This window comes from Hemitrygon akajei, chromosome 1, assembly GCF_048418815.1.
Source record: "Hemitrygon akajei chromosome 1, sHemAka1.3, whole genome shotgun sequence".
Taxonomy (NCBI): Eukaryota; Metazoa; Chordata; class Chondrichthyes; order Myliobatiformes; family Dasyatidae; genus Hemitrygon; species Hemitrygon akajei.
This window is the reverse complement of record NC_133124.1, coordinates 39992939-40017220: the sequence shown is the minus strand read 5'-3', so window position 1 is coordinate 40017220 and position 24282 is coordinate 39992939. Positions and strand designations below refer to the sequence as shown.

The 24282-nt window shown below is 39.9% G+C and overlaps 1 protein-coding gene across 15 annotated transcripts in view; it reads right to left on the bottom strand.

Annotated features, from left to right (window-relative positions):
* Positions 1 to 24282, bottom strand: part of unm_hu7910 (un-named hu7910) — a 210608-nt gene that overhangs the window by 153423 nt on the left and 32903 nt on the right. For 11 of the 15 annotated variants that reach the window (XR_012098493.1, XM_073041733.1, XM_073041782.1 and 8 more), the window contains exons 2-4: positions 13050 to 13199; positions 12323 to 12367; positions 522 to 590 (exon numbers count right to left, since the gene is read on the bottom strand). Coding sequence is in view for 14 of the 15 variants with exons in the window: in XM_073041733.1 (XP_072897834.1) it covers positions 522 to 590; positions 12323 to 12367; positions 13050 to 13199 (264 nt within the window). In the remaining variant the exon portion in view is untranslated. Of the gene's footprint in view, positions 1 to 521; positions 591 to 12322; positions 12368 to 13049; positions 13200 to 23471; positions 23649 to 24282 lie in introns of those variants that run through there. The other 4 variants (XM_073041763.1, XM_073041801.1, XM_073041803.1 and 1 more) reach the window with 2 other exon arrangements.

Genomic DNA, 24282 nt, shown 5'->3' with positions numbered 1-24282 from the left:
TTTATGGGGGGAGGGGGTTGTCCATTTTTGACCAACTGAGAGCAAACCAATTTAATTGCCTAAATCTGACAAAGCCCATCACCAAATGATGTTCAAGAACTCCTACATATTAACAAGCCACCCTGACATCCAAATTAAAAACACTAAATTCAATATATGGCCCACAATAATGTACAAATGCATATTTATTTATTGAGAAAATGCAAATATATTTGTTTTGAAATTGATATTTGAAGATTCTTCTTTCCAATCCATGAAAATCTATCTGTTACATGAAACTTCTGTACATTTATCAGTTCCTGCACCCAGAATAATTGTGAATTCTCTCATCTTCAAACTCACAAGTTGTGGCGTTCATAAACGGAGAATAAGGTTACCAACGTTCAACATCGATCATGTAAGTTCAGTCAATAGCTGCATTTAAAATTAAGCTTTCAGAACAACCAAATTCATTCATGCAACTGCCAAACAAGGGTGCCGTTTTGGAAATCCATGCAAGATAAAAACAAAGATATGCTTGCCTAACAAAATTTTGGCATCTTCCACATCAAAATCACCATCTCCATCTGCATCATAGATTCCAAGTTTCCCTATTCAGAATAAAAAGGAAAACAATTACCTTTTGAATTACATTTCAATGCAACAAATTCACAGCATACAAAAACAATTAAAAAATAAAGAAGTTTCAGATGTGCCCAAATTGCAAAAAAATACAATTACAATATGTATATACATTACACTATACTTGGTACAAGAAGCAGTATTGCAAGAATAGCTACTGGGAACAAGGCTCTTTCTAACCACGCAGATACTAAATGACATTCCACCAGAGCTACATAACTAACTTAATCCTTCCAGTGTCAAAATGACAAACTTTGTAATATGAAGATCTTAGGTCACTTGAAAGAATTTATACAAAGCAGAAATACCAATAGAGTTACACAAGACATAATTTGTTAAGATAATGATACATAATTGTAGCAAAAATAGCAAAAACATGTTTAAGTTAATGTCACAGATTTTAAAAAATAACCAAAATATCTTAGTCCTTTTCACATCGAAAAATAATTCCAACTTAGACGTGGGATGTCAGAGCTACAGAAGGACTTTGTCGCAGTAGAAAATACAGCTGTAGTTGAAGTTTATGTTCCAGTGAACATAATAAATATAACCAGCAGTAGACTAATCATCCCTCCAGCTTGCCTTGTCCTTCAATCAGATCACACCTTATCCAACTTTGGCCTCAACAGCATTTTCTTCCTCTCTCATCATACTCCATGCAATATTAATCATAAACCAAAGACTCTGCCTTCGTAGCTTTTGAGATAAAGAATTCCGAATAGTTACAAATTGGTCAAGGGGAAAAAAAAATACTCCTCACCTCAACATGAACGGACAACATTTTTATTCTGAAGCTTTGCCCCTTAGTCTGAACATCTACTCCATAAGAAACAGCCTTTTAACATTCATTTTGCTAATCTCCCTCAGAAACTTGTATATTTCAACAAAATTACCCTTCACTCTTTTAAATTCTAATTGTCCAAATGTCCAATGTTTCCTCATCTGTCAACCCCTTAAACCCAAGGAATAACCTGCCCTTTTCTGCAGTGCATCCAATACATCTCTCCAAAATACAAAGGCCAAAACTGAATGCAGTACACGAGGCCAATTTCATCAGCACCCCTTGTAACAACGACCAACAATTCATTAGCTTTCCTAATTACTTGATGCACATGCATGTCAATTCTTTGCAGGAGAACCTTCGTAACATAACATTTTGCAATTAACAATCTGAACTGCACCATCAGTAAATTTGACCTCAGTCATTAATAAACAGATTGCAAATAGTTGAGGCTCCTGTGGTGCCCAATAATAACGAATCCAGGAATATTATTATAATTCTGCAAAAACCAGTATTTCCCAGTGGCCAACCATTTTAGTACCTATCCCCAAGATGTTAGTCCATGGCCTTCTCTTCTGCCATGATGAGGCTAGTCTCAGGGTGGAGGAACAACATATCAGATCCCATCTAGGTAGCCTCTAAATTAATAGAATGAACATCGATTTCTCCTTCCAGTAATTTTTTGCCCTCTCAATTCCCTCTTCTTCTATTCCCCACTGCAGTCTCTTATCTGCCTATCACCTCCCCCTGGTGCCCCTCTCCATCCCTTTCTTCCATGATCCACTCTTCTCTCCCATCAGATTCCTTCTTTTCCAGCGCTTCGCCTTTTCCGTCTTTCATTCCCAACTTGTTACTTCATTCCCCCCCCCCCCCCCCCCCAGTCACCTATCACCTTCTAACTTATATTCTATCCCCTCCCTTCACCTTTTTATTCTGGCATCTTCCCCCTTCCTTTCCAGTCCTGACGAAGGGTCTCAGCCCGAAATGTCCACTGTTTATTCCCCTCCACAGATGCTGCTTGACCCCGAGTTCCTCCAGCATTTTATTGTGTTGCTCTGGATTTCCAGCATCTGAAAGATCTCGTGTTTATTATTACAATTGATTATGTGGATAAGTTAAGAAAAATAAAGATTAACAAAAGCTTCTGGGTTTGAAGAGCACCGATCTAATATTTAACTTCAATAGTTCAAAAGGGCCACTAGGTTGAGGACAAATAAACTACAGTATACCTGGACTTTCAAATAACCTTTGAGGTATTTTACACTATATTATTTTACAAAGTTGTATCTCATGGTTTTAAAATATGTAGTTTCAGTAGAACAGAGTGATCTAGGAATAATGGTGCATAGTTCCCTGAAGGTGGAATCTCATGTGGATAGGGTGGTGAAGAAAGCTTTTGGTATGCTGGCCTTTATAAATTAGAGCATTGAGTATAGGAGTTGGGATGTAATGTTAAAATTGTACAAGGCATCGGTGAGGCCAAATTTGGAGTACTGTGTACAATTCTGGTCACCGAATAATAGCAAAGATGTCAACAAAATAGAGAGAGAACAGAGGAGATTTACTAGAATGTTACCTGGGTTTCAGCACCTAAGTTAGAGACAAAGGTTGAACAAGTTAGGTCTTTATTCTTTGGAGCATAGAAGGTTGGGGGGGGACTTGATAGAGGTATTTAAAATTATGAGGGGGATAGATAGAGTTGATGTAGATAGGCTTTTTCCATTGAGAGCAGGGGAGATTCAATCAAGAGGACATGAGTCGAGAGTTAAGGGGCAAAAGTTCAGGGGTAACGAGGGGGAACTTCTTTATTCAGAGAGTGGTAGCTGTGAGGAACGAGCTTCCAGTAGAAGTGGTAGAGGCAGGTTCGATAATGTCATTTAAAAAAAAAAAATTGGATAGGTATATGGACAGGAGAGGTATGGAGGGTTATGGGCTGAGTACAGGTCAGTGGGACTAGGTGAGAGTAAGCGTTCGGCACAGACTAGACCACCATTTTACAGAGGACTCCATGTACTCCTGACACACAGACTCCAGGTTCTCAAATGTTCTTTCTTCATTCTGACCAGATACGGGCTAAGAATTCTCTAGCTCTATGGGTAGACTGCATGTTTTTATTGAGACTTTGAGCACATCCTTGTATATTTCTGCTGACCATCTCAGTAATCTCTTCCTGGAGTAAGGGTTAACCTATACTTCAGGTGAAATGGGAGGGCTTGCAGAGATACAATAGATGGCGTCTTTCCAAGCCATTTAGTGACTGTGGTAGGTAGGTAATCCAGATCTCAGAAGCATACAGGAAGGCAAGGATCAGTGTTACCTTACAGACCCTTAGACTTGAGTCAGGTTCAAGGCACTGCACGGGCACGTTAAAGGCAGAACTTCAAATGTCCCTTGATGAACAATTTGTTTAGGATTTTATCATAAACTGTAATTGTCAAGAGGGCAGTAGAGTACAATTAAGTCAGAATAATAGAGGATTCATTCTTTAATGCATGTTGGGTTAAAGATCTATTTTCTCGCACACTTCAGTGAAAGAGTTAAAAAGGGGTTTTATTGCTCATCCTTTTGTATACTGTAACTTAACTATCAGGGTTGGATAAACCCTGCTCTGGAGCACAGAAGATATAGGATGACCTAAAGATTAGCTCAACCTCCAACAGAACTCTTACGAGAATGAAGGTGCACTGTTGGAGCATCTCACAGGATTACATAGAAATTTCAGAAAAGTTCTGAAAAGTAGAGGATTACACAAATGATTCCTAGCTTTGAGAATCTCAGCTGCTCAGAAAGCCTGAAATGCCTCAGTGGGCACAATATTACAACAATATCTGGAGATCACCAGATAAATAAAGGTCAGCAGACTAGGTTGTTGCTTCTAATAGATCATTCCAGTTGTAACATATTAGAAAGGGCCAGAAGATACAAGTTTATAGAAATTAAAACAGGCAATACCTGCTACAGGGAACTGAGAACCTCTGGAACTCATTACAAACTGCTGTTGCTTGTGGTACCTCCCTGCATTGCTTCAGGAAGTTGAGTATGTTTCTCACTGGGAAGAGTCTGCATCATGAGGAAGGCATGATTCACACTGAAATACTGTTTCATGCAATTTCCTGAACAAGTTCTAATCTCCTGCATGGGTCACAGCAGAACTTTTTTCTTCCCTGTCTAAAGAAGTTTTTGTTTTCCCCTTATATAGCATATACAAAATTCAAACTTAAAGTGTGTCCCTCAGAAAAGCAGTGTTTAGCCATGGTGGTCGAGAAGTCACAATGTGGGATAAGGTTATTGGAACAGCTGGCACTTCATGCACATTCTTTTCTGTGAATGTATTTATGAAGCTAGTCTGATACATACAAAGTTTCATTAGATTCATTTAAATTAAAAATGATTAAAACAGGCAAAGCCATCACAATAATAACCCAAATACAATTCGAGGAGCCAAAGCTCAAAATGTTGTGCAGAAAATGAGGACACCTACTTCCTCAGGGGAGTAATCCACTATAATTTACAATACATTCTCGGAAGTGGGTTGATGAAGTAGACTTCTTATATTATCAATATTCAGCCTTGCAGAAGTACAAGTTAATGCTCTACATAATAATATATTAATAATTACTATTATACTAATGATGTTCAGGCAGCTTATCATCAAGTGCTGACGATCAAACCACTAAAACAAGAGTCCCAACCTGGGGTCCATTGACCTCTCAGTTAATGATAAGTCTCCATGACATTAAAAAAAAGGTTGGGAAACCCTGCACTAAAACAATATAACAGTCTCAAACTGAAACATCGACCATCCTTTTCCCTCCACAGATGTTGTTTGGCTCAAGAGTTCCTCTGGCAGTTTTGTTTTCTCCTCTACATTTTGCAGTTTATTGTCAAGATTCAAGATTGTTTAATGTCATTTCCAGTACACAAATGTAAAAAAAGAGTGAAATAATTGTTATTTCAGATCCGATGGAGCACAAAATAATACAAAATATACTACACCATAATAACAAAAAGCAATAAATATAAATACATAAAATAGCTCATATGCATGTAAATAACACTAGGCACTGAGAAGAAATGATAAAATAGTGACTGGAAGTGTTGATCAGTTTTACTGCTTGGGGAAAGTAACTGTTTTTGAGTGTGGTTGTTCTGGTGTGTACGTAGCCTCCTCTCTGATGGGAGTGGGACAAACAATCCTCGAATAGGATGGGTGGGATCCTTCATGATGTTACTGGTCCCTTTTCACCACCTTTGTCTACATGTCCTTGATGGCGACTGGGCTGGTGCCAGTGATGCACTGGTTAGCTCTGACTCCCCACTGTAAAATCTTCCTGTCTGCTGCAATGCAGTTTCCTTACACTGAGTGGCACTGTTTGTTAGGATGCTCTCTTCAGACTCCTCAAAAAGCAGAGATGAGCTCTCCTGATTGTGTTTGTGATCTGAGACTATGAGAGTTTGTGTGAGATGTGCATTCACAGGAGTTTGAAACTACTTGCAGTTTTCACTGCTGTAAAGAGAAGTGTGAGTAGTGAGAGTTCTCCTGAGGTTGATAATGATCTTCTTTGTCTTATTAACTTTCAGGAAGAGATTACTTGCCTAGCACCAGGCCTCAAGCTCATCTACCTCCTCATTGTTAGTGATGAGCCCCACCACTGTTTTAAAGGTTCAAAGATCCACTTATTATCAACTACACAACTCTGAAATTCTTCTTCTCTGGGTAGCAATAAAACCATGAAAGAAAAGAAAGGCAGCATGATCATCAACCCCCAAATCCACCTGCCTCTCCACACAAAAAAAAAGTGAATAAAAACGTGAACTTGATAATGTGATGACTCGGGTGCTTAGCCTTGCAGTCATGTGCGAGCAGAGTGCAATGCACTGCAATGGGCTCAGTGCACAGTCGTGGTGGGCACCTGCGTTGAAGATAATGGCGGGGGGGGGGGGGGCAGTTGTGCATCCTGTCTATCCAAGGTCTGTTTATTACCAAGTCCAACATCCAGTTGCACAATGGTATATTTAGACCAATGAGTAGGATTTTGTTCACCAAGGTCTGTGGAACAATAATGTTGAATGCTTAAGTGAAACCCAGAAAGAGCATTCTGACATTAGTGTCCTTGTTTGCCAGAGTTGGTGCACAACAGATGCTGTGGTCTCTTTTGTACAGCATTTCTTCGGTAAGCATTTCAGTTAGTGTCCAGTGTGGCAGGAATGGAGGTCTTGATATATGCCATTTCCAGCCGTTCAAAGCATTTCATGATGACTGGCATCAGTGCCACTGGGTGGTAGTCATTTAGTTCTGAAAGTGTAAGATTTGATGGTGGCTGATAGGGATAGCAGGCTGGAAGATGTCAGTGAGCTGGAGTACTCAGCCTGGGATGTTGCCTGCCCGGTTGCCTTATGGGGGTTGACTCTTTGCAGAGTTCACAGAATAAGTGCATTTCAAGATGCAATCATGTTAACTGAGAAAAGGAAAATTTTGAAAAACAATGGCAATTCCCCCCCCCCACAAAATTATAATGCACATATTATATGTTTGTGTATAATAATGTGTATGTATGTGTATAATATATGCACATATTATAATACACAGTATTTTTAGACCCTCCACCGCAGTCTGGCAGAACATTCCATAGATTCACTACTCTCTTCCTCCTTACCTCTGATCTAAAAGGTTGCTCCTCAATTTTGAGGCTATGTCCTCTCGTTCTGGATACCCCCACCATAGGAAACATCCTCTCCACATCCACCTTATCTAGTAGGTTTCAATGAGGTCCCTCACGCATTCTTCTAAATTCCAGTAAATACAGGCTGAAAGCTGCCAAACACTCCTCATATGTTAATCATTTCATTCCCGGAATCTTTCTTGTGAACCTCCTCCGGGCTCTCTCCAATGACAACACATCCTTTCTGAGATATGGGGCCTCAAAACTATTGACAATACTCCAAGCACAGCCTAACTAGTGTCTTATAAAGCCTCAGCATAATCTCCTTGCCTTTATATTCTAATCTCCTTGAAGTAAATACCAACATTGCCTTTACCTTCTTTACCACCAACTCAACCTGTAAATTAACCTACTGGGAGTCTTGCACAAGGATTCCCAAGTCTCTCTGCACCTCTCATGTTTGAACCTCTCCCCATTTAGATAACAGTCCGCACATTGTTCCTTTTACCAAAATGCATTATCATACATTTCCCAACAGTGTTCTATCTGCCAGTTTTTTGCCCATTCTTCCAACTTGTCTCAGTCCTGCTGCAATCGCATTGCTTCCTCAGCACTACCTACCCCTCCAGCTAACTTCGTATCATCTGCAAATTTTGCCATACAGACATCAATTCCATATCCAAATTACTGACAAACAACGTGAAAAGTAGTGGTCCCAATACCGCCTCCTGAGAAGCTCCACTAGTCACTGGCAGCCAACCAGAAAAGGCTCCCTTTATTTCCACTTGCTGCCTCCTGCCTGTCGCCATTCCTCTATCCATGCCAGTATCTTTCCTGTAACCCCATAGGATCTTATTATTTTTAAATCAGCCTCATTTTGTGGTACCTGATCAAATGCCTTCTGAAAATCCAAGTAAATGACATCCACTGCCTCTACTTTTGTCCAACCTGCTTGTTACATCCTTGAAGAATTCCAACAAATTTGTCAGGCAAGATTTCCCTTCACAGAAGACATGCTGACTGACTTATTTTATCATTAGTCTCCAAATACTCCAAAACTTCATCATTAATAATAGACTCCAACACTTTCCCAACCACTGAGGTTAGGCTAACTGGCCTATCATTTCCTTTCTTTTGCCTTCCTTCCTTCTTGAAGAGTAGAGTAACATTTGCAATCTTCCAGTGCTTCAGGACCATACCAGAATCAAGTGATTCTTGAAAGATCATGACCAATACATCCATTATCTCTTCAGCAATCTCTCCCAGGACACTGGGATGTTGTTCATCTGTCCACATGACTTATCCACCTTAAGACCTTTCAGTTTGCCTAGCACTTTTTCCCCTTTGTAATAGCAATGGCACTCACTCTTGCTCCCTAACACTCACAGATCTCTGGCACAATGCTAGTGTCTTCCAAAGTGAAGACTGATGGAAAGTACCCATTAAGTTCATCTGCCATCTCTTTGTCTCCCCCCAACCAGCCCCCCCCCCCCCCCCACTACCTCACCAGCATCATTTCCCAGTGGTCCAATATCAACTCTCAATTCCCTTTTATTCTTTACATAAAAACTGAAAAAAAAAATTTGGTATCCTGCTTTATATTATTGGCTAGTCTGCCCTCATATTTCATCTTTTCCCTTCTTATAATTTTTTTAATTGCCTTTTGTTGGATTTTAAAAGCTTCCTAATCATCCAACTTCTCACTCACTTTTGCTACCTTCTATGTCCTTCCCTTGGCTTTTATGCAGCTCCCACTTCCCTTGTCAGCCATGGTTACCGACCCCCGCCACTTGAGAACTTCTATGGGACATCTGTATCCTACGCCTCATGAACTATTCCCAGAAACTTTAACTATCTCTGCTCTGCTGTCATCCCCACCAATATTCTCCTCCAATCTACCTGGGAAAGTTCCTCTCTCAAGCCACTGTGATACCCTTTATTTCACTGTGATACTGATACATGTGACTTGTGCTTCTCCCTCTCAGATTGCAGTATGAATTTAATCGTATTATGATCACTGCCTCCTAAGAGTTCCTTTAAATTATGCTTCCTAATAAGATTTGGGATATTACACAACACCCAATCTAAGATAGCCTTTCCCCAAGTAGGCTCAAGCACAAACTGTTCTAAAAAGCCATTTCATAGGCATTCAACAAATTCCCTCTCTTGCTATTTAACACCAACCTGATTGCCCCAATCCTCTTGCATACTGAAGTCTCCCATTACAATTGTGAGATAACCCTTACTACATGCCTTTTCTAGCTCTCTTTGCAATCTCAACCTCACATCTTCGCTACTATATGGAGACTTGTATATGATTCCCATAATGGATTTCTTACCCTTGCAGTTTCTTAACTCCACCCACAAAGATTTGACATGTAGATGTACTCAATGATTTGGAGGGTTTTACCTGTGATGTACTGGGCTGAGTCCACTACCTTTTGAAGGATTTTCCACTCAAAGGCATTGGTGTTCCCATACCAGGCCGTGATGCAGCCAGCCAGCACACTTTCCATCAAACAGCTATAGAAGTTTGCCAAGGTTTTCAATGACATGCCAAACCTCTGCAGACTCCTGAGGAAGTTGAGGTGCTATCGCGCTTTCTTCCTAATTATATTTATATGATGGTCCAGGACAGGTCCTCTGAGATAGTGACACCCAGGAACTTAAAGTTACTGACCCTCTCCACCTCTGATCCTCCAATGATTACTGGCTCATGGACCACTGGTTTCCCTCTCTTAAAGTCTACAATCAGTTCCTCGGTCTTATTGACATTAAGTGAGAGCTTGTTGTTATTACACCACTCAGCCAAATTCTTAAGTTACCTCCTGTATACTGACTCATTACCCCCTCTGATATGGCCCACAACAGTGGCATCATCAGCAAACTTGTATATTGTGTTGGAGCTGTAGTTAGCCACACATAACCTGGTTATTCAAAAAAGTAAAAACTAACTACAATATATTAAACATATTATAAAATGTTTGATGAATAAATCTTGGTAGATAAGAGAAGCTTTTAGATCTCAAATGAACAATATGAATCAAGTTATTATCTAATCTAATGGCCCAATGAAAGGGTTGTCCAGAATAACTCTAAATGCTTTTCAATAGATAAGATACTTTATTGATCCCAAAGAAAATTACAGTGTCAAAGTAGCATTACAAGTGCACAGATATACAAATATTAGAAGAGAAGCAAGAAGGAATTAAAAAAGTTAACTTAAAAGTTAAATGTTCAAGATTTACAAGTTAGAGATTGCAAGATCACCTTCCCGGCTATAGGTTGAATCATTATAGAATCTTATTACCGAGGGTAAAAATGACCTCATATAGCACTCTTTGGAACAGCACAGTTGTCTTAGTCTTTTACTGAAAAGGCTCCTCTGCTCAGCCAAATTGGCATGTAGAGTGCAAGAAACATTGTTCAGAATTGCCAGGATTTTCCGTAGGGTTCTCCAGTATGTCCACTTTGACTCGAATAACAGAGTCAGCCTTTCTAATTGGTTTATAGAGCCTGTTGGCATCACCCATCAGCATGTTCTAGGACATCAACGCATAGAAGATTGTACGGGTGACAACAGACTGGTAGAACCTGTGAAGGAGAGGCCTGCATACTCCAAAGGACCCCAGTCTCCTCAGGAAGTAGAGGCAACTCTGGCCCTTCTTGTACACAGCCTCTGTGTTAGTGCTCTACTCAAGTCTGTCATCCAGATGCATTTCCAGGTACTTGTAGATCCTCACCGCATCCACATCTTCACCATCAATAGTAACAGGATATTATATGATTTACACAAGAATGAATAAAAAAACTATTTTATTCCAAGCACAGAACTTATTATCATTGACATATGATGAAATTTGCTGTTATGTGGCAGCAGAATAATGCAAAGACATAAATATATAAAAAGCGCAAAGAATTCATGGGTTCACGGACTCTGCAGAAATCTGATGGTGGGAAAAAAAGCTGTTCCTAAATCAATGAGTGTGGGTCTTCAGACTCCTCACTCACGGTAGTAGTAACAAGGAGAGGGCACGTCCTACAAGTTGAGGATCCTTAAGGATGGACGCCATCTCTCCGAGGCACTAGCTCTTGAAGACGCCCTCAATGGTGAGGAAGGTTGTGCCTAAGATGGAGCTGACCGAGTCTGGGACTCTCCTGTGCGCTGGAGTCTCCATAGCCGGCTGTGATGCAACCAGTCAGAATGGTCTCTACCATATATCTATAGAAATATCAGAATCAGGTTTACTATCATGAGCATAATGCAGCAGTACATTGTAATTTATAGATTTTTTTAATGTATTGCATGAGAATTATCAATATAAAATGAAATTAACTAACGCAAAAATATATCGTGAAGTAGTGTTTATGGGTTCAATGTCCATTCAGAAATCTAATTGCAGAGGCGAAGAAGCTGTTCCTGAAGCATTGAATGTGTCTTCAGGCTCCTATACTTTCTCTTTGATGGTAGCAATAAGAAGGCATATCCTGGGTGATGTGGGGTCCTAATGATGGATGCCACCTTCTTGAAGCATCACTTTTTGAATGTGTCCTTGATGCTGGTGAGGTTATGCAAGAGTCTTTGATGACATACCAAATCTCCTCATACTTCTCATGCAGTAGAGACTCTGGCTTGCCTTCTTCACGATTACATCCATGTGTTGGGCAAAGGATAGATCCTCTGAAAAATTAACACCCAGGAAATTGAAGCTGCTCACCCTTTTCACCACGAACCCTCTGAGGGCTCTTCCTCTACCTAATCGGGGGCCAAGTAGCTGCCACATGTTGCCCAATGGGACCTGCAGGCTAACTGAGGGAAGATGTGCCTTACGTTTCCTTTGGTAGAGACACATCCCCACCCTGCCACCATGTACTATCCTTCCCAGTTATGGGTCTGCAAATCCTACTTTTCAGCTACCTCAGACTTCTACAAGCTGAAAACCAGATTGAAAGACAGAATGAAGCTTGATTTGATCATGCCTTAAAAATAAGGAACTTATTTCCTTTAAATTAGCCCAGCTTGTAGCATTAAAAAAAAGACACATTGAGATGATAGCTGTGCAGGAACAGATGCCAAATCCTATCTTCCCATTCATAATATACAAAATTAAAAATACCCAAAAAATACCAAGTGCATTGAAGCATAAAATAATCACCTCTGCAAATCTCAAGATCAACACAATAATATCCAGACAAAACTATACAGAGATTTCAGGCTAGTAGAGATTATAACATATGGGAACAGTGTAAATCCTACCTTGTAATACCTCTGAAAAATTATAACGGAATTCCTTAGCTTTTGCTGCATGAGTAATAAAAATAACACTTTTAAAGAACTGTAGAAAATAGTCATTATGTACATAGAACAAAAGACTGAAACTCAATATTTTGAAGGATCCAAAAGGATGCTGATTCAAAATGAAGTAGTGTAGTTTTAATGTGATCTTATTAACTCTTAATTAAATGCAACTTTTGGCATCTGAGGATTATAGTACACACAAATATATGTATTTAGTTTACAGAAATTGCTCCTGGAAATCAAAAGCAGTTATTTTAACAGCTCTAAGATAAAACAGTTGGTTCTTATTGTTTTGGAAGGTCATCCCAGTAGAATACAAATTGCTAGAGGGCTATTTTGCACTACTATAAGCTGTATGTGATTGTATCTCTACAGTTCTTATACATTCTAAAGATTAAAATGTACAAGAACTATGGACAAACAGCTGAAGAAACTGTAGTCTGAATGAATCCACAATTTTACTAATAGAAAGAGACATACATGCATGTCATCCACTTGCCACCAATGTTTCAACTATAACGGAATATGACCCAAAATGATAACCAATCTAAAAGTTAATAAAATAATTCAAGTAATATTGAGCAATAAAAGAGTAAAGTGAATTCAACTTCCCCCATACATGACATCCTGCTTTCAAGGACAGGAACTTTCATTCAAAATGCAATTTGAAAAATGAGAAACTTACCCAGAACTTCCTCATAATCCACCAAGTCAAACCAAACAACAGCTACTGATGACCAGACTCCAAGTAAAGCAATTATCATGAACCACATGAAGAACGAGCTTCCTGAAGGCCCATCTCCTTTCTTCCCATTTTTATTAGTGCCATGTTTATCTACAACAGAAGAAATCCTGGTTAGTCATCTGTAGTAAGTAAGCAAATGGACAAAACACGAATGTTTAAAATTGCTCTATTTGTAACATTTATGCGGGGATAGACTCACAGAAACATATAATGCCAATTGCATGATTTGGATTAAAAGCTATTGTCACAACAGCAATGCACAGAAGCTGACTGGACCACATCAACTGGCTCAATACCAATGTTAACGCCTGTACCTTTCCATTTGTGGCCTCGCTGCCAGTTGTGCATTAGACTCCTCATGGAGTCCCATAATACTATACGAACTTCTGCTTGTTTCCCAAATGTCAAACTGGAAAGTGTGACCATTGGGCCTATCCCAAATTAAACCACATAAATAGCAGTCTCATTTATATATATGAATGGAAGTCGTCGATTACCAGAAATGGAACAACTTCTGCTTTTACATTTAATGGTTGTTTGTATACAAATGCTTTTTAACTATATTTAATTTTTACTTCCATTTGAATTTTACCCTACCGATACATGTTTTTGTGACATGCAAGCATTCAAGTAAAATGTAAGCAGAGGACAGGGCTCATCAGTTGTCACACCCAGTCTGGGAGTGCAAAAGGCTGCTTGCATTGAGGAAAAGTCTGCACTGAAGAGGCAGAGAAAGGCTCCCAGCCAACGTTTGTGCCATGGACAGGCTGGAAGAGTAAAATGGCTTAGGGACAAAAAGCCAGCAATTACAGAACAACAAAATATCCCCTCTATCAACTCCAGTACTACAGCACAGACAAATTCAGCCACACAGCCAAGTGATAAGGACCCTCCTGTTGAAAAAAGTGGCTTAAAGCCAGATTTCACTTTTTTTTCCTCATTCCCGTATGTGATCTTTAGGTTGTTTCATCACCACATTCTTTACATCAAGGATATATCTTAGCAGGTGTTCCATGCAAAGGGTGGAACAAATTTCTAAACACATCACCAAAAATAACTGAAGTCACTGATAGCATCACTTGCTCAGAAGTGGGTTTACAGCCATTTAAAATTTTTCCAAACTGAAAATAGTTTTAAATGAACTGGTTTCTATTAGAAACACAGAAAACCTACAGCACAATACAGGCCCTTCAGCCAAAAAAGCTGTACCGAACATGTCCTTATCCTAGAGCTACCTAGGCTACAGAAACATAGAAAACCTACAGGACAGACATTCTTAAAGCAAAGCTGTTCAGACCCTCTCAAATCCCTACACACTTGCTTTCAACATCCCCAAAAACAGCCATATACTTATAGCAGAAGCTATATCCACTAAAAGTAAAAAGTAAGCTAAAACCAAAACTTGTTCCACATGAATGGTTTTAATGCCTGCTGTGCAAATGCCTATTCTCAACTTCCATTACATGTACCATACTAATTTTCTATTTTTCTATTAAATAATCAATTCTCCCCCATCATTCAGAACTGGATCTGCAAGACTTCAAAATTCAATTTGATCCATTGTGGAATTACTCGTTTTTGTTATGGGAAGCCCAATACCTCTCCATTGCAGTTTCATTCAAGCTGTCAGCACACTTTAGTTCCAGCGGTTGTTACTCCAGAAATATCTTTACATAATCACTGAAAGAAAGTTAGCATCATGACCTCTACACAAAGTGTATTCAAACACATGATCTGAGTGTACCTGGCAATTCCTATCTGACTCTGATCTAAGGAGACAGTTAACAGCCAACCTTGGTGGATCTGTGATTGCACTTAAGCCCGACAGGCAGGCAGCTAATTTCAGATGGGTGCTTGTAATAGCTTAGCCGATTCATAGTTCCTTAACTCTTATTATCTGTAGTTATTTGGTGTTAAATTTTCCAGTTGCTATGATAGGATTTGAACTTTTATAGCTGAATTAGTGATTCACATTTTAGAAAGACATTCAACAAAGTCTCTCATGGTATTCTCCCCAGAAGATTTAGATGTATGGGATAAACAGTGACTAGGCCATACACACAGCAATTCAGTAACGGCTTCTTCCCCACTACCAACCGATTCCTAAATGGATACTGAAGCTTTAGACACTACCTCACTTTTTAAAAAAAAAAATACACAGTATTTCTGTTTTTGCACATTCTTTTATATCTATTCAATATACGCAAGTAATTTACTTGGCTTTTTATTATGTTTTACTTTAATTTTTTTTCTTCTCTCTCTCTGCTAGATTATGTATTGCATTGAACTGCTGCTGCTAAGTTAACAAATTTCACATCACATGCCGGTGATAATAAACCTGATTCTGGTTTGCCTATAATGGCAGGATGTTTAACAGCACTGATGTACAGGGGCACCTTGTATAGTGGCTGCTTAAGTCAATGGAATGATAAAGAGAGCAAGCAGCATGCCTGCCTTTATTACTCAAGGCATTAAATTCAAGAGTCAGGAAGTGGTGTTAAGAGTTTTTTTAAAAAATAAAACTCTTTTTAGGCTACATCCAGAGCACTGCATTCAATTCTGGTTACCTCATTATAGCGAGGATGTGAAGGTGAGAGAAAAATGCACAAGAGGTTTACCAGGGTCTTGCTTGAATCAGGAGGAATATGCAATAAGGAGAACCATTTAAGCAATACAAGCACAGCTGCAGGCCCTTCAGTCCATTGACCATGGTACTCACCCAGCTATTGCCAATTTCCAGAGTTCAGCTCATAACCCCAGCCCTTCCACATAGCTATCCAAGAGCTTCTTAAATTATATTACTGTAACTGCCTCAGGCACTTTCTCTGGCGGCTCGTTTCACTCACAGCATTCTGCATGAAAAAGTTGTCCCTCAGGTCCCTTCTCGCTCGAAATCTTTGCTCCTGAGTTTTGGTCTCTCCAATCCTAGGGAAAAGACTCCTTACCTCTGGTTCTCAGAATTTTAAACATTTCTATAAGGTCACCCCTCAAGCTCCTACTTTCCAAGGAATGAAAACCTAGCCTGGCCAACCTCTGCCTATATCCTCCTCCGGTCCTGGGAACATCCTCAAATCTTTTTAATTTAACTACAGTCGGCCTTCCTTATCCACGGATTCCATATGCGCGAATTCAACCAACCGCAAATTGCGATAACCCGGAAGTGCTCTTCCAGCACTCGTTGTTCAAGCATGTACAGACTTTTTTTTCTTGTCATTATTCCCTAAACAATGCAGTGTAGCAACCATTTTATATAGCATTTACATTGTATTAGGTATTATAAGTAATCTAGAGATGATTTAAAGTATACGGGAGGATGTGCGTGGGTTATCGGGCATTAGGATAGAAAAAAAAAATCCGAAGTTCAAGTTAGGTATTATAAGTAATCTAGAGATGATTTAAAGTATACGGGAGGATGTGCGTGGGTTATCGGGCATTAGGATAGAAAAAAAAAATCCGAAGTTCAAGTCGGAACAGGTACATCCGGTATTATTTAGCATCAGTTAGTCAAACATTTATCTTAGTATATAGTACATATTTTACCTTTCTATGCATATAAAACACTTAAGAACATATTTTTCAGTAACGGGCTCGGGAACGGAATTTTCTGAGTTTGATCCAGTGACAGATTGCTTCTGAGTGCGCTCTCCACCGTGCTGGGTTGATGTGGAGGATCAAAAACCCAAAACCCAATAATTAAACCACTGCGTTGCATAGTAATAATTGTAGCTTTCACTGGGGCAGAGCCTTTCTCAACTATCCTTTAAAATTATTCCAATCGTTGACCATAGCCTAACGCTTTTCCAATGACGTTTCAGCTCTTTCCGAGCGCTTTATTATTTCCACTTTATTTTCAATCGTGATCGTGATTATTTTCGTGAACAGAAACACTGCGCATTCAGAGCTCTGGCGCCGGGTCCTAATGTCCAGCGCACTGAGACAGGTTAAATAAGGTCTGGGGTTCCGCTGGGTCCTAAGGTCCACCGCATTGAGACAGGTTGAATAAGGGAATTGAGCATCCGCGGATTTTGGTATCCGCAAGGGTTCTCGGAACCAATCCCCCGCGGATAAGGAGGGCCGACTGTACACCTTTCCTATAACAGGGTGAACAAAACTGTACACCAAGTGTGCTCTAACCAACAACTTGTACAGCTACAACAATGCCCCACCTCCTATTCTCAGTGCTCAGACTACTGAGGTTACAACTGACTGATAACTAGGGCTATTTTCTCTGGAACGGCAGAGGCTGAGTTTATATAACTATAGGAAGCATGGTTAGAGTAGACTGCTGTTATCTTTCCCCCACAGAGTTGAAATTTCTAATACAAAGGATATTCATTTAAGAAGCTGGTGGGGGGAAGGAGAAGTTCAAAAGAGAAATGCAGAGCAAGCTTCTTAAGTTGTGGGTGCCTGGAATGCGCTGCTAGGGCTGGTTGCGGAGACAGTGATGATAAGAGGTTTTCAAGAGGCTCTTAGGTAGGCATATAAATATGTAGAGAAGAGAGGAATATAGACCATGTGGAGAAATATAGGGTAGCAAGAAAGGAGCTTAAGAAGGGGCTGAGAAGAGCAAGAAGGGGGCATGAGAAGGCCTTGGCAAGTAGGGTAAAGGAAAACCCCAAGGCATTCTTCAATTATGTGAAGAACAAAAGGATGACAGGAGTGAAGGTAGGACCGATCAGAGATAAAAGTGGGAAGATGTGCCCGGAGGCTGTGGAAGTGAGCGAGGTCCTCAATGAATACTTCTCTTCGGTATTCACCACTGAGAGGGAACTTGATGACGGTGAGGACAATATGAGTGAGGTTGATGTTCTGGAGCATGTTGATATTAAGGGAGAGGAGGTGTTGGAGTTGTTAAAATACATTAGGACGGATAAGTCCCCAGGGCCTGACAGAATATTCCCCAGGCTGCTCCACGAGGCAAGGGAAGAGATTGCTGAGCCTCTGGCTAGGATCTTTATGTCCTTGTTGTCCACGGGAATGGTACCAGAGGACTGGAGGGAGGCGAATGTTGTCCCCTTGTTCAAAAAAGGTAGTAGGGATAGTCCAGGTAATTACAGACTAGTAAGCCTTACATCTGTGGTGGGAAAGCTGTTGGAAAAGATTCTTAGAGATAGGATCTATGGGCATTTAGAGAATCATGGTCTGATCAGGGACAGTCAGCATGGCTTTGTGAAGGGCAGATCGTGTCTAACAAGCCTGATAGAGTTCTTTGAGGAGGTGACCAGGCATATAGATGAGGGTAGTGCAGTGGATGTGATCTACATGGATTTTAGTAAGGCATTTGACAAGGTTCCACATGGTAGGCTTATTCAGAAAGTCAGAAGGCATGGGATCCAGGGAAATTTGGCCAGGTGGATTCAGAATTGGCTTGCTTGCAGAAGGCAGAGGGTCGTGGTGGAGGGAGTGCATTCAGATTGGAGAGTTGTGACTAGCGGTGTCCCACAAGGATCTGTTCTGGGACCTCTACTTCTTGTGATTTTTATTAACGACCTGGATGTGGGGGTAGAAGGGTGGGTTGGCAAGTTTGCAGACGACACAAAGGTTGGTGGTGTTGTAGATAGTGTAGAGGATTGTCGAAGATTGTAGAGAGACATTGATAGGATGCAGAAGTGGGCTGAGAAGTGGCAGATGGAGTTCAACCCGGAGAAGTGTGAGGTGGTACACTTTGGAAGGACAAACTCCAAGGCAAAGTACAAAGTAAATGGCAGGATACTTGCTAGTGTGGAGGAGCAGAGAGATCTGCGATCCCTGAAAGTTGCCTCACAGGTAGATAGGGTAGTTAAGAAAGCTTATGGGGTATTAGCTTTCATAAGTCAAGGGATAGAGTTTAAGAGATGCAATGTAATGATGCAGCTCTATAAAACTCTAGTTAGGCCACACTTGGAGTACTGTGTCCAGTTCTGGTCGCCTCACTATAGGAAGGATGTGGAAGCATTGGAAAGGGTACAGAGGAGATTTACCAGGATGCTGCCTGGTTTAGAGAGTATGGATTATGATCAGAGATCAAGGGAGCTAGGGCTTTACTCTTTGGAGAGAAGGAGGATGAGAGGAGACATGATAGAGGTGTACAAGATATTAAGAGGAATAGACAGAGTGGACAGCCAGCGCCTCTTCCCCAGGGCACCACTGCTCAGTACAAGAGGACATGGCTTTAAGGTAAGGGGAGGGAAGTTCAAGGGGGATATCAGAGGAAGGTTTTTCACTCAGAGAGTGGTTGATGCGTGGAACGCACTGTCTGAATCAGTGGTGGAGGCAGATACACCAGTGAAGTTTAAGAGACTACTAGACAGGTATATGGAGGAATTTAGGTGGGGGGTTATATGGAAGGCAGGGTTTGAGGGTCGGCACAACATTGTGGGCCGAAGGGCCTGTAATGTGCTGTACTATTCTATGTTCTAAATAAGGAATTGGGATTCATTAATTTAATTAGTTTGCCACAACATAGTGGGTCAAACAGCCTGTTCCTGTGCTGTACTGTTCTATGTTCTACAGCTCTGGCTTCTCACCCAGTAAGTAACTCAACTAATCGCTGCACAACTCCATTCACTTGGCATTGCTTAGCGACTGATGGCAACAGTGGGTCATGGATAGCCTGATTTGAACTGCAGCACATATTCTAAATCTATCCCACTGAGCATAGCAGGGCCAAACAAAACACAACGAATCTCCTCAAATGTGCAAGACGAAGCTCTATTTCTACAAATTGTGTTTGGAGAGTATGGAGGAGGATTTTCCCCTTGAAGTCCATTCTGGCAATTAAGTCCTCCAAGATATGGGCCAGCAATGATGCTGATAATCTAATTTGGTATATAAATTTAGCCACCACCCTCATCTATTAGAGCTCATTTTGTGAACATTATGCATTTCTAACTACTTATGTGAATGAAGGTCATTAGACAGTCTGCACAACTAGTGCACAAATCAAACAGGCATTATAATCAAAATGACTCAGCAAATGATGTATTGCTACAGGGCTTCGGCACTGGAATAGGCCAAGGGGTCAATGTAACTAAGGTTGTAAAATAGCAGGACAACTTCTAAAGATTAGCATCAATACTCAATCTGGCTGTTTCATTTTTTTTTTAAAAAAGTCTTTTGAATGCAAAACTTTGTGCATCTGTAGTATGCTTGGAACAAAATAATCCAATGGGGAAAAAAGTTATTTCAGATTGAATACAACTTTGTATACTAGGCATTCACAACTAAGTTTGATGGCTCAACCGAGGCACATTGTTACAAAGTGTTACTGAGAACAATAAATCAAATTAGGAAATACATTTAACATTTTCCAAGTGGTGTCCAAACCAAATGAATACCAACTTATCAGTACTGCTCCATTTTGGGAACTGTGAATAAGTAAAAATTAATTGCTACCCTCTAATTCTTTAACAACCACATTTCCTTCATACTGCTCCAAGATTCAAAAAGAGCTAGATGCATTTTTAAGGATGCCAGGCCCTAACACTCAAGTGGCCTTTGGAGACAGCAATGAGATAGTTAAACAACATACATTATTAACTTCAATTTCTGATATTACATAGCCAAGTGGCTGTTTATTCAGAAACTTGAATTCTGTCAAGTTGCCTTCAAAACATGACTTGGGGTATTGAAATATGAAATGTAGAATAGTCTATGATTTGTCAATGCAAATACTGTACTCACGTCATGATGCTGTTTATTGATTATAGCTCAGCATTTACCACCATCATTCCTACAGTCCTGGTCAAAAAGCTACAGAACCTGGATGCTTGTACCTTCCTCTCTCCACTTGGATCCTCGACTTCCTAACCGAAGACCACAATCTGTGCAGATTGGAAATAATATCTCCACCTCGCTGACAATTAACACTGGTGCTCCAGAGGGATGTGTACCCTCTCTACACCCATGACTACGTGGCTAGGCACAGCTCGAACAGCATCTATAAATTTGTTGATGATACAGCCATTGATGGCAGAACTTCAGATGGTGACTAAAGGGCATACAGGAGATATCAGTTAGTTAGCAGTATCACAGCAACAACCTGGCACTCAACGTCAGCAAGACCAAAGAGCTGACTGTGGACTTCAGGAACGGTAAGATGAGGGAACACAAACCAATCCCAATTGGAAGAGAAAGAGGGGGTCAGAAGTGCAGAGAGTGAGCAATTTCAAGTACCTGGGTGTCAATATCTCTGAGGAACTAACCTGGACACAACATATTGATGAATATATATATAAATATTAAAAGACAGTGGCTATATTTGATTAGAAGCTTGAGGAGATTTGGTTTGTCAACTAAAATACTCAAAAATTTCTACAAATATAGCTTGGATAGCATTCTGACTAGTTGCATCACCATTTGGTTTTGGGGGGGGGGGGTTACTGCACAAAATCAAAATAAGTTGCAGAAACTTGTAAAATTAATCACCTCTATCATGGGTACCTGCCTCCGTAGTATCTCAAGGAGCGGTGCCTTAGGAAGGCAGCATCCATCACTGAGGAATCCCACCACCTATAATATGCCCCTTCACACTGTTACAATCAGGAAGGAGGTACAGAAGCCTGAAGGCACCGCTCAGTGATTCAGGAACAGTTTCTTCCCCTCTACCATCCGATTTCTGAATGGACATTGACCCATGAGCACCACTTCACTACTTTATTTGTTATTTTGCTGTAAGAAACAAATAAATATTACATATATTTTTTATTTTTTTCCATTTAGACTATTTCTGTAACCTTACATTTGCTCACAAAGCAAGAAAACTATGACTGCTTCAGACGGGCAAACAACTCTTTTTCCCTCCAAGTTAAAACATTGTAGGTTCGAGACCCATTTTAGAGACTTGAACACGTAATCCAAATTCTGCTCTAATGAAAGAGTATTGCACTATCACCGGTGCAGTATGTCCACATGAGAAATTAACCCAGGACCGCACTTGTCCTTCTAAGTGAACACAAAGGTTTCACAGAACAACTCAGAAGACAGAATTCTGAAAACAAACTGATTAACATTTAACTGTTCACCAAACAATTCTAAAACCGATTAAATGGCCATTTTCTCATCACTCTACAAGAGTTTGCTACTTACCAAATGGCATCATAGTTTCCTACATTATAGTACTTTTGGATGTTTTGAGGTCCTAATATAAAAACCACTTTACCAATATTACATACCTTTTAACTTTTCATTGTCATTTATAACTGCAAAATATTTAAATTCTCTCACCTCAAAACAGTGCTCAAACTATTCCGACACCCTCTCTCACTTGAAAAATATCCCTTACCATCTTTGAGATCATCGACTGGACAATTTGTTATCTGAACCAAGATGAAATTAATACATCCCCTTAATTACAGTTCAGGGATCAAAGATAGCTAATTTCTCCAACATTATATGACAGCATTATTTAGCTTCATTTCACTGCATGGAGCTTTCTTTCCAAATTCATTACTTTCTAAAATGACAGCTTAATTTAGATAGCAAACTGATGATTGGAAAGCTCTATGTAATTTGTTGAGCTGGGGATAATTATCTAATTGTGTCCTTTTGCTGATCCAGACACATTCTTGATCAGTATGAAAGGGAGTTTTCAGATAAATATCAGTAACTGACTTGATCCACTGAAAACAAATTCACTAAACCGCATTGGACAAATCAGAAACAAGGAGGTTATACTGCGACACAGATCATTGCAAGATTATCACGAGAAGTTAACTCAGTATTTATTAGACTGGGTGTCACTTGCAAAAACAAAACTAAACTATGCAATGCAAATTAAAATATTTCCAAGTAAGCCAGACCATATAGGGGCACAATTTCCTTGAAACACTTTGTGACAAGAAAATGCCACCAGATTAGCTCTAAGCTCTTCATTAGAAATAGTTCAGGAGTACACCTGTAGTACTCCTTAGATAGACCAATCTGCTTCCTAAGTAATACTGAAATGATAAATAGAATGTTTTGACAAAAAAAATTAAAAAGGTGAAAATTATTTTGAATACAGATTTACACAAGACTTCAAGTACAATACTCTACAGCATTGTTATCTGTGGTGATAAAGCAAATGCTGCAATTGAGCAAGTCATCTGAAAGACAACATTAAATAATCAAATTTGGCTCTTTTTAAGCCATGAGCTTTAATTTAACACGTCTAAAAACTCAAGCCTAATTTTCAGATGATTACCAGCTAGTCACAACTTAATACAAAATGGGCCTACTACCATTAAGCAAAAAGCAGCATTGAAATGTATTACATTCTCAACCACACACTGTAATACCAGAGTACAAGTCTAATATTCTTGTGTTCTAAAACATAATCATTGCACACAAGGATCAAGGCCACAAAATATCCAGTGTACTTGCACACAAAATTTAAAATGTTACCTGAAACATCTGCCATGGTATCAGTCATCTATTTTCCATAAAGTAGCAGGCAACACATTATTAAATGTAATCATGAAGAAAAGCACAACTCTGGAACGGAGACTCCAGCCACAGAGCAGAAAGCCAGAGCTAACTCAGCTATAACCCGATATGAGACCAGCCGGCAGAATCTGCCAGCAGAGTATTTTTAGGTTTGTTTTCTCCATGAGTCAACCAGTTTCAAGCACTCATATGGAAATACTTCTCATTGAATGACAACTATTTGGCATCAAACTTGTCCAAGTTATCCAAGCAAAAGTCATCACTAATATTCACCCACTGTCCAATGACAGGTACTGCTCAGAGAACAAAAGAATAAAATGTGCCATTATATTTCCCAGTATGTCTTAATAAATCATTCAAAAGCTATTCGATCACAAGAGATCATGAACAAAAACAAGTGGCTGAACAATTTTAAACAAAGATTCTGCAGATGCTAGAAACCCTGAGCAACACGCATAAAATGCTCAAAGAACTCAACAGGTCAGGCAGCATCTATGTAAATGAATAAACAGACATTTCAAGTTGAGACCTTTCTTTAGGACTGGAAAGCTAGGGGACCAAGGAGAGGCACTCGAGGGAGCTGATAGGCAGGTAAGGGGGGGGGGGGGAGGAGGGCACAGGAGTGGGGAATTGAAAAAGAGGCCTGGGTAGGAGTAAAAGTACCAGAAGTTGGAGAAATCAAGAAAATCCACACCAGTACTTAAATCCCCACACTTAACAGTTTAAATTGCCATCATACCAGAATAGCCATCTCCCTCTAATTGCATAG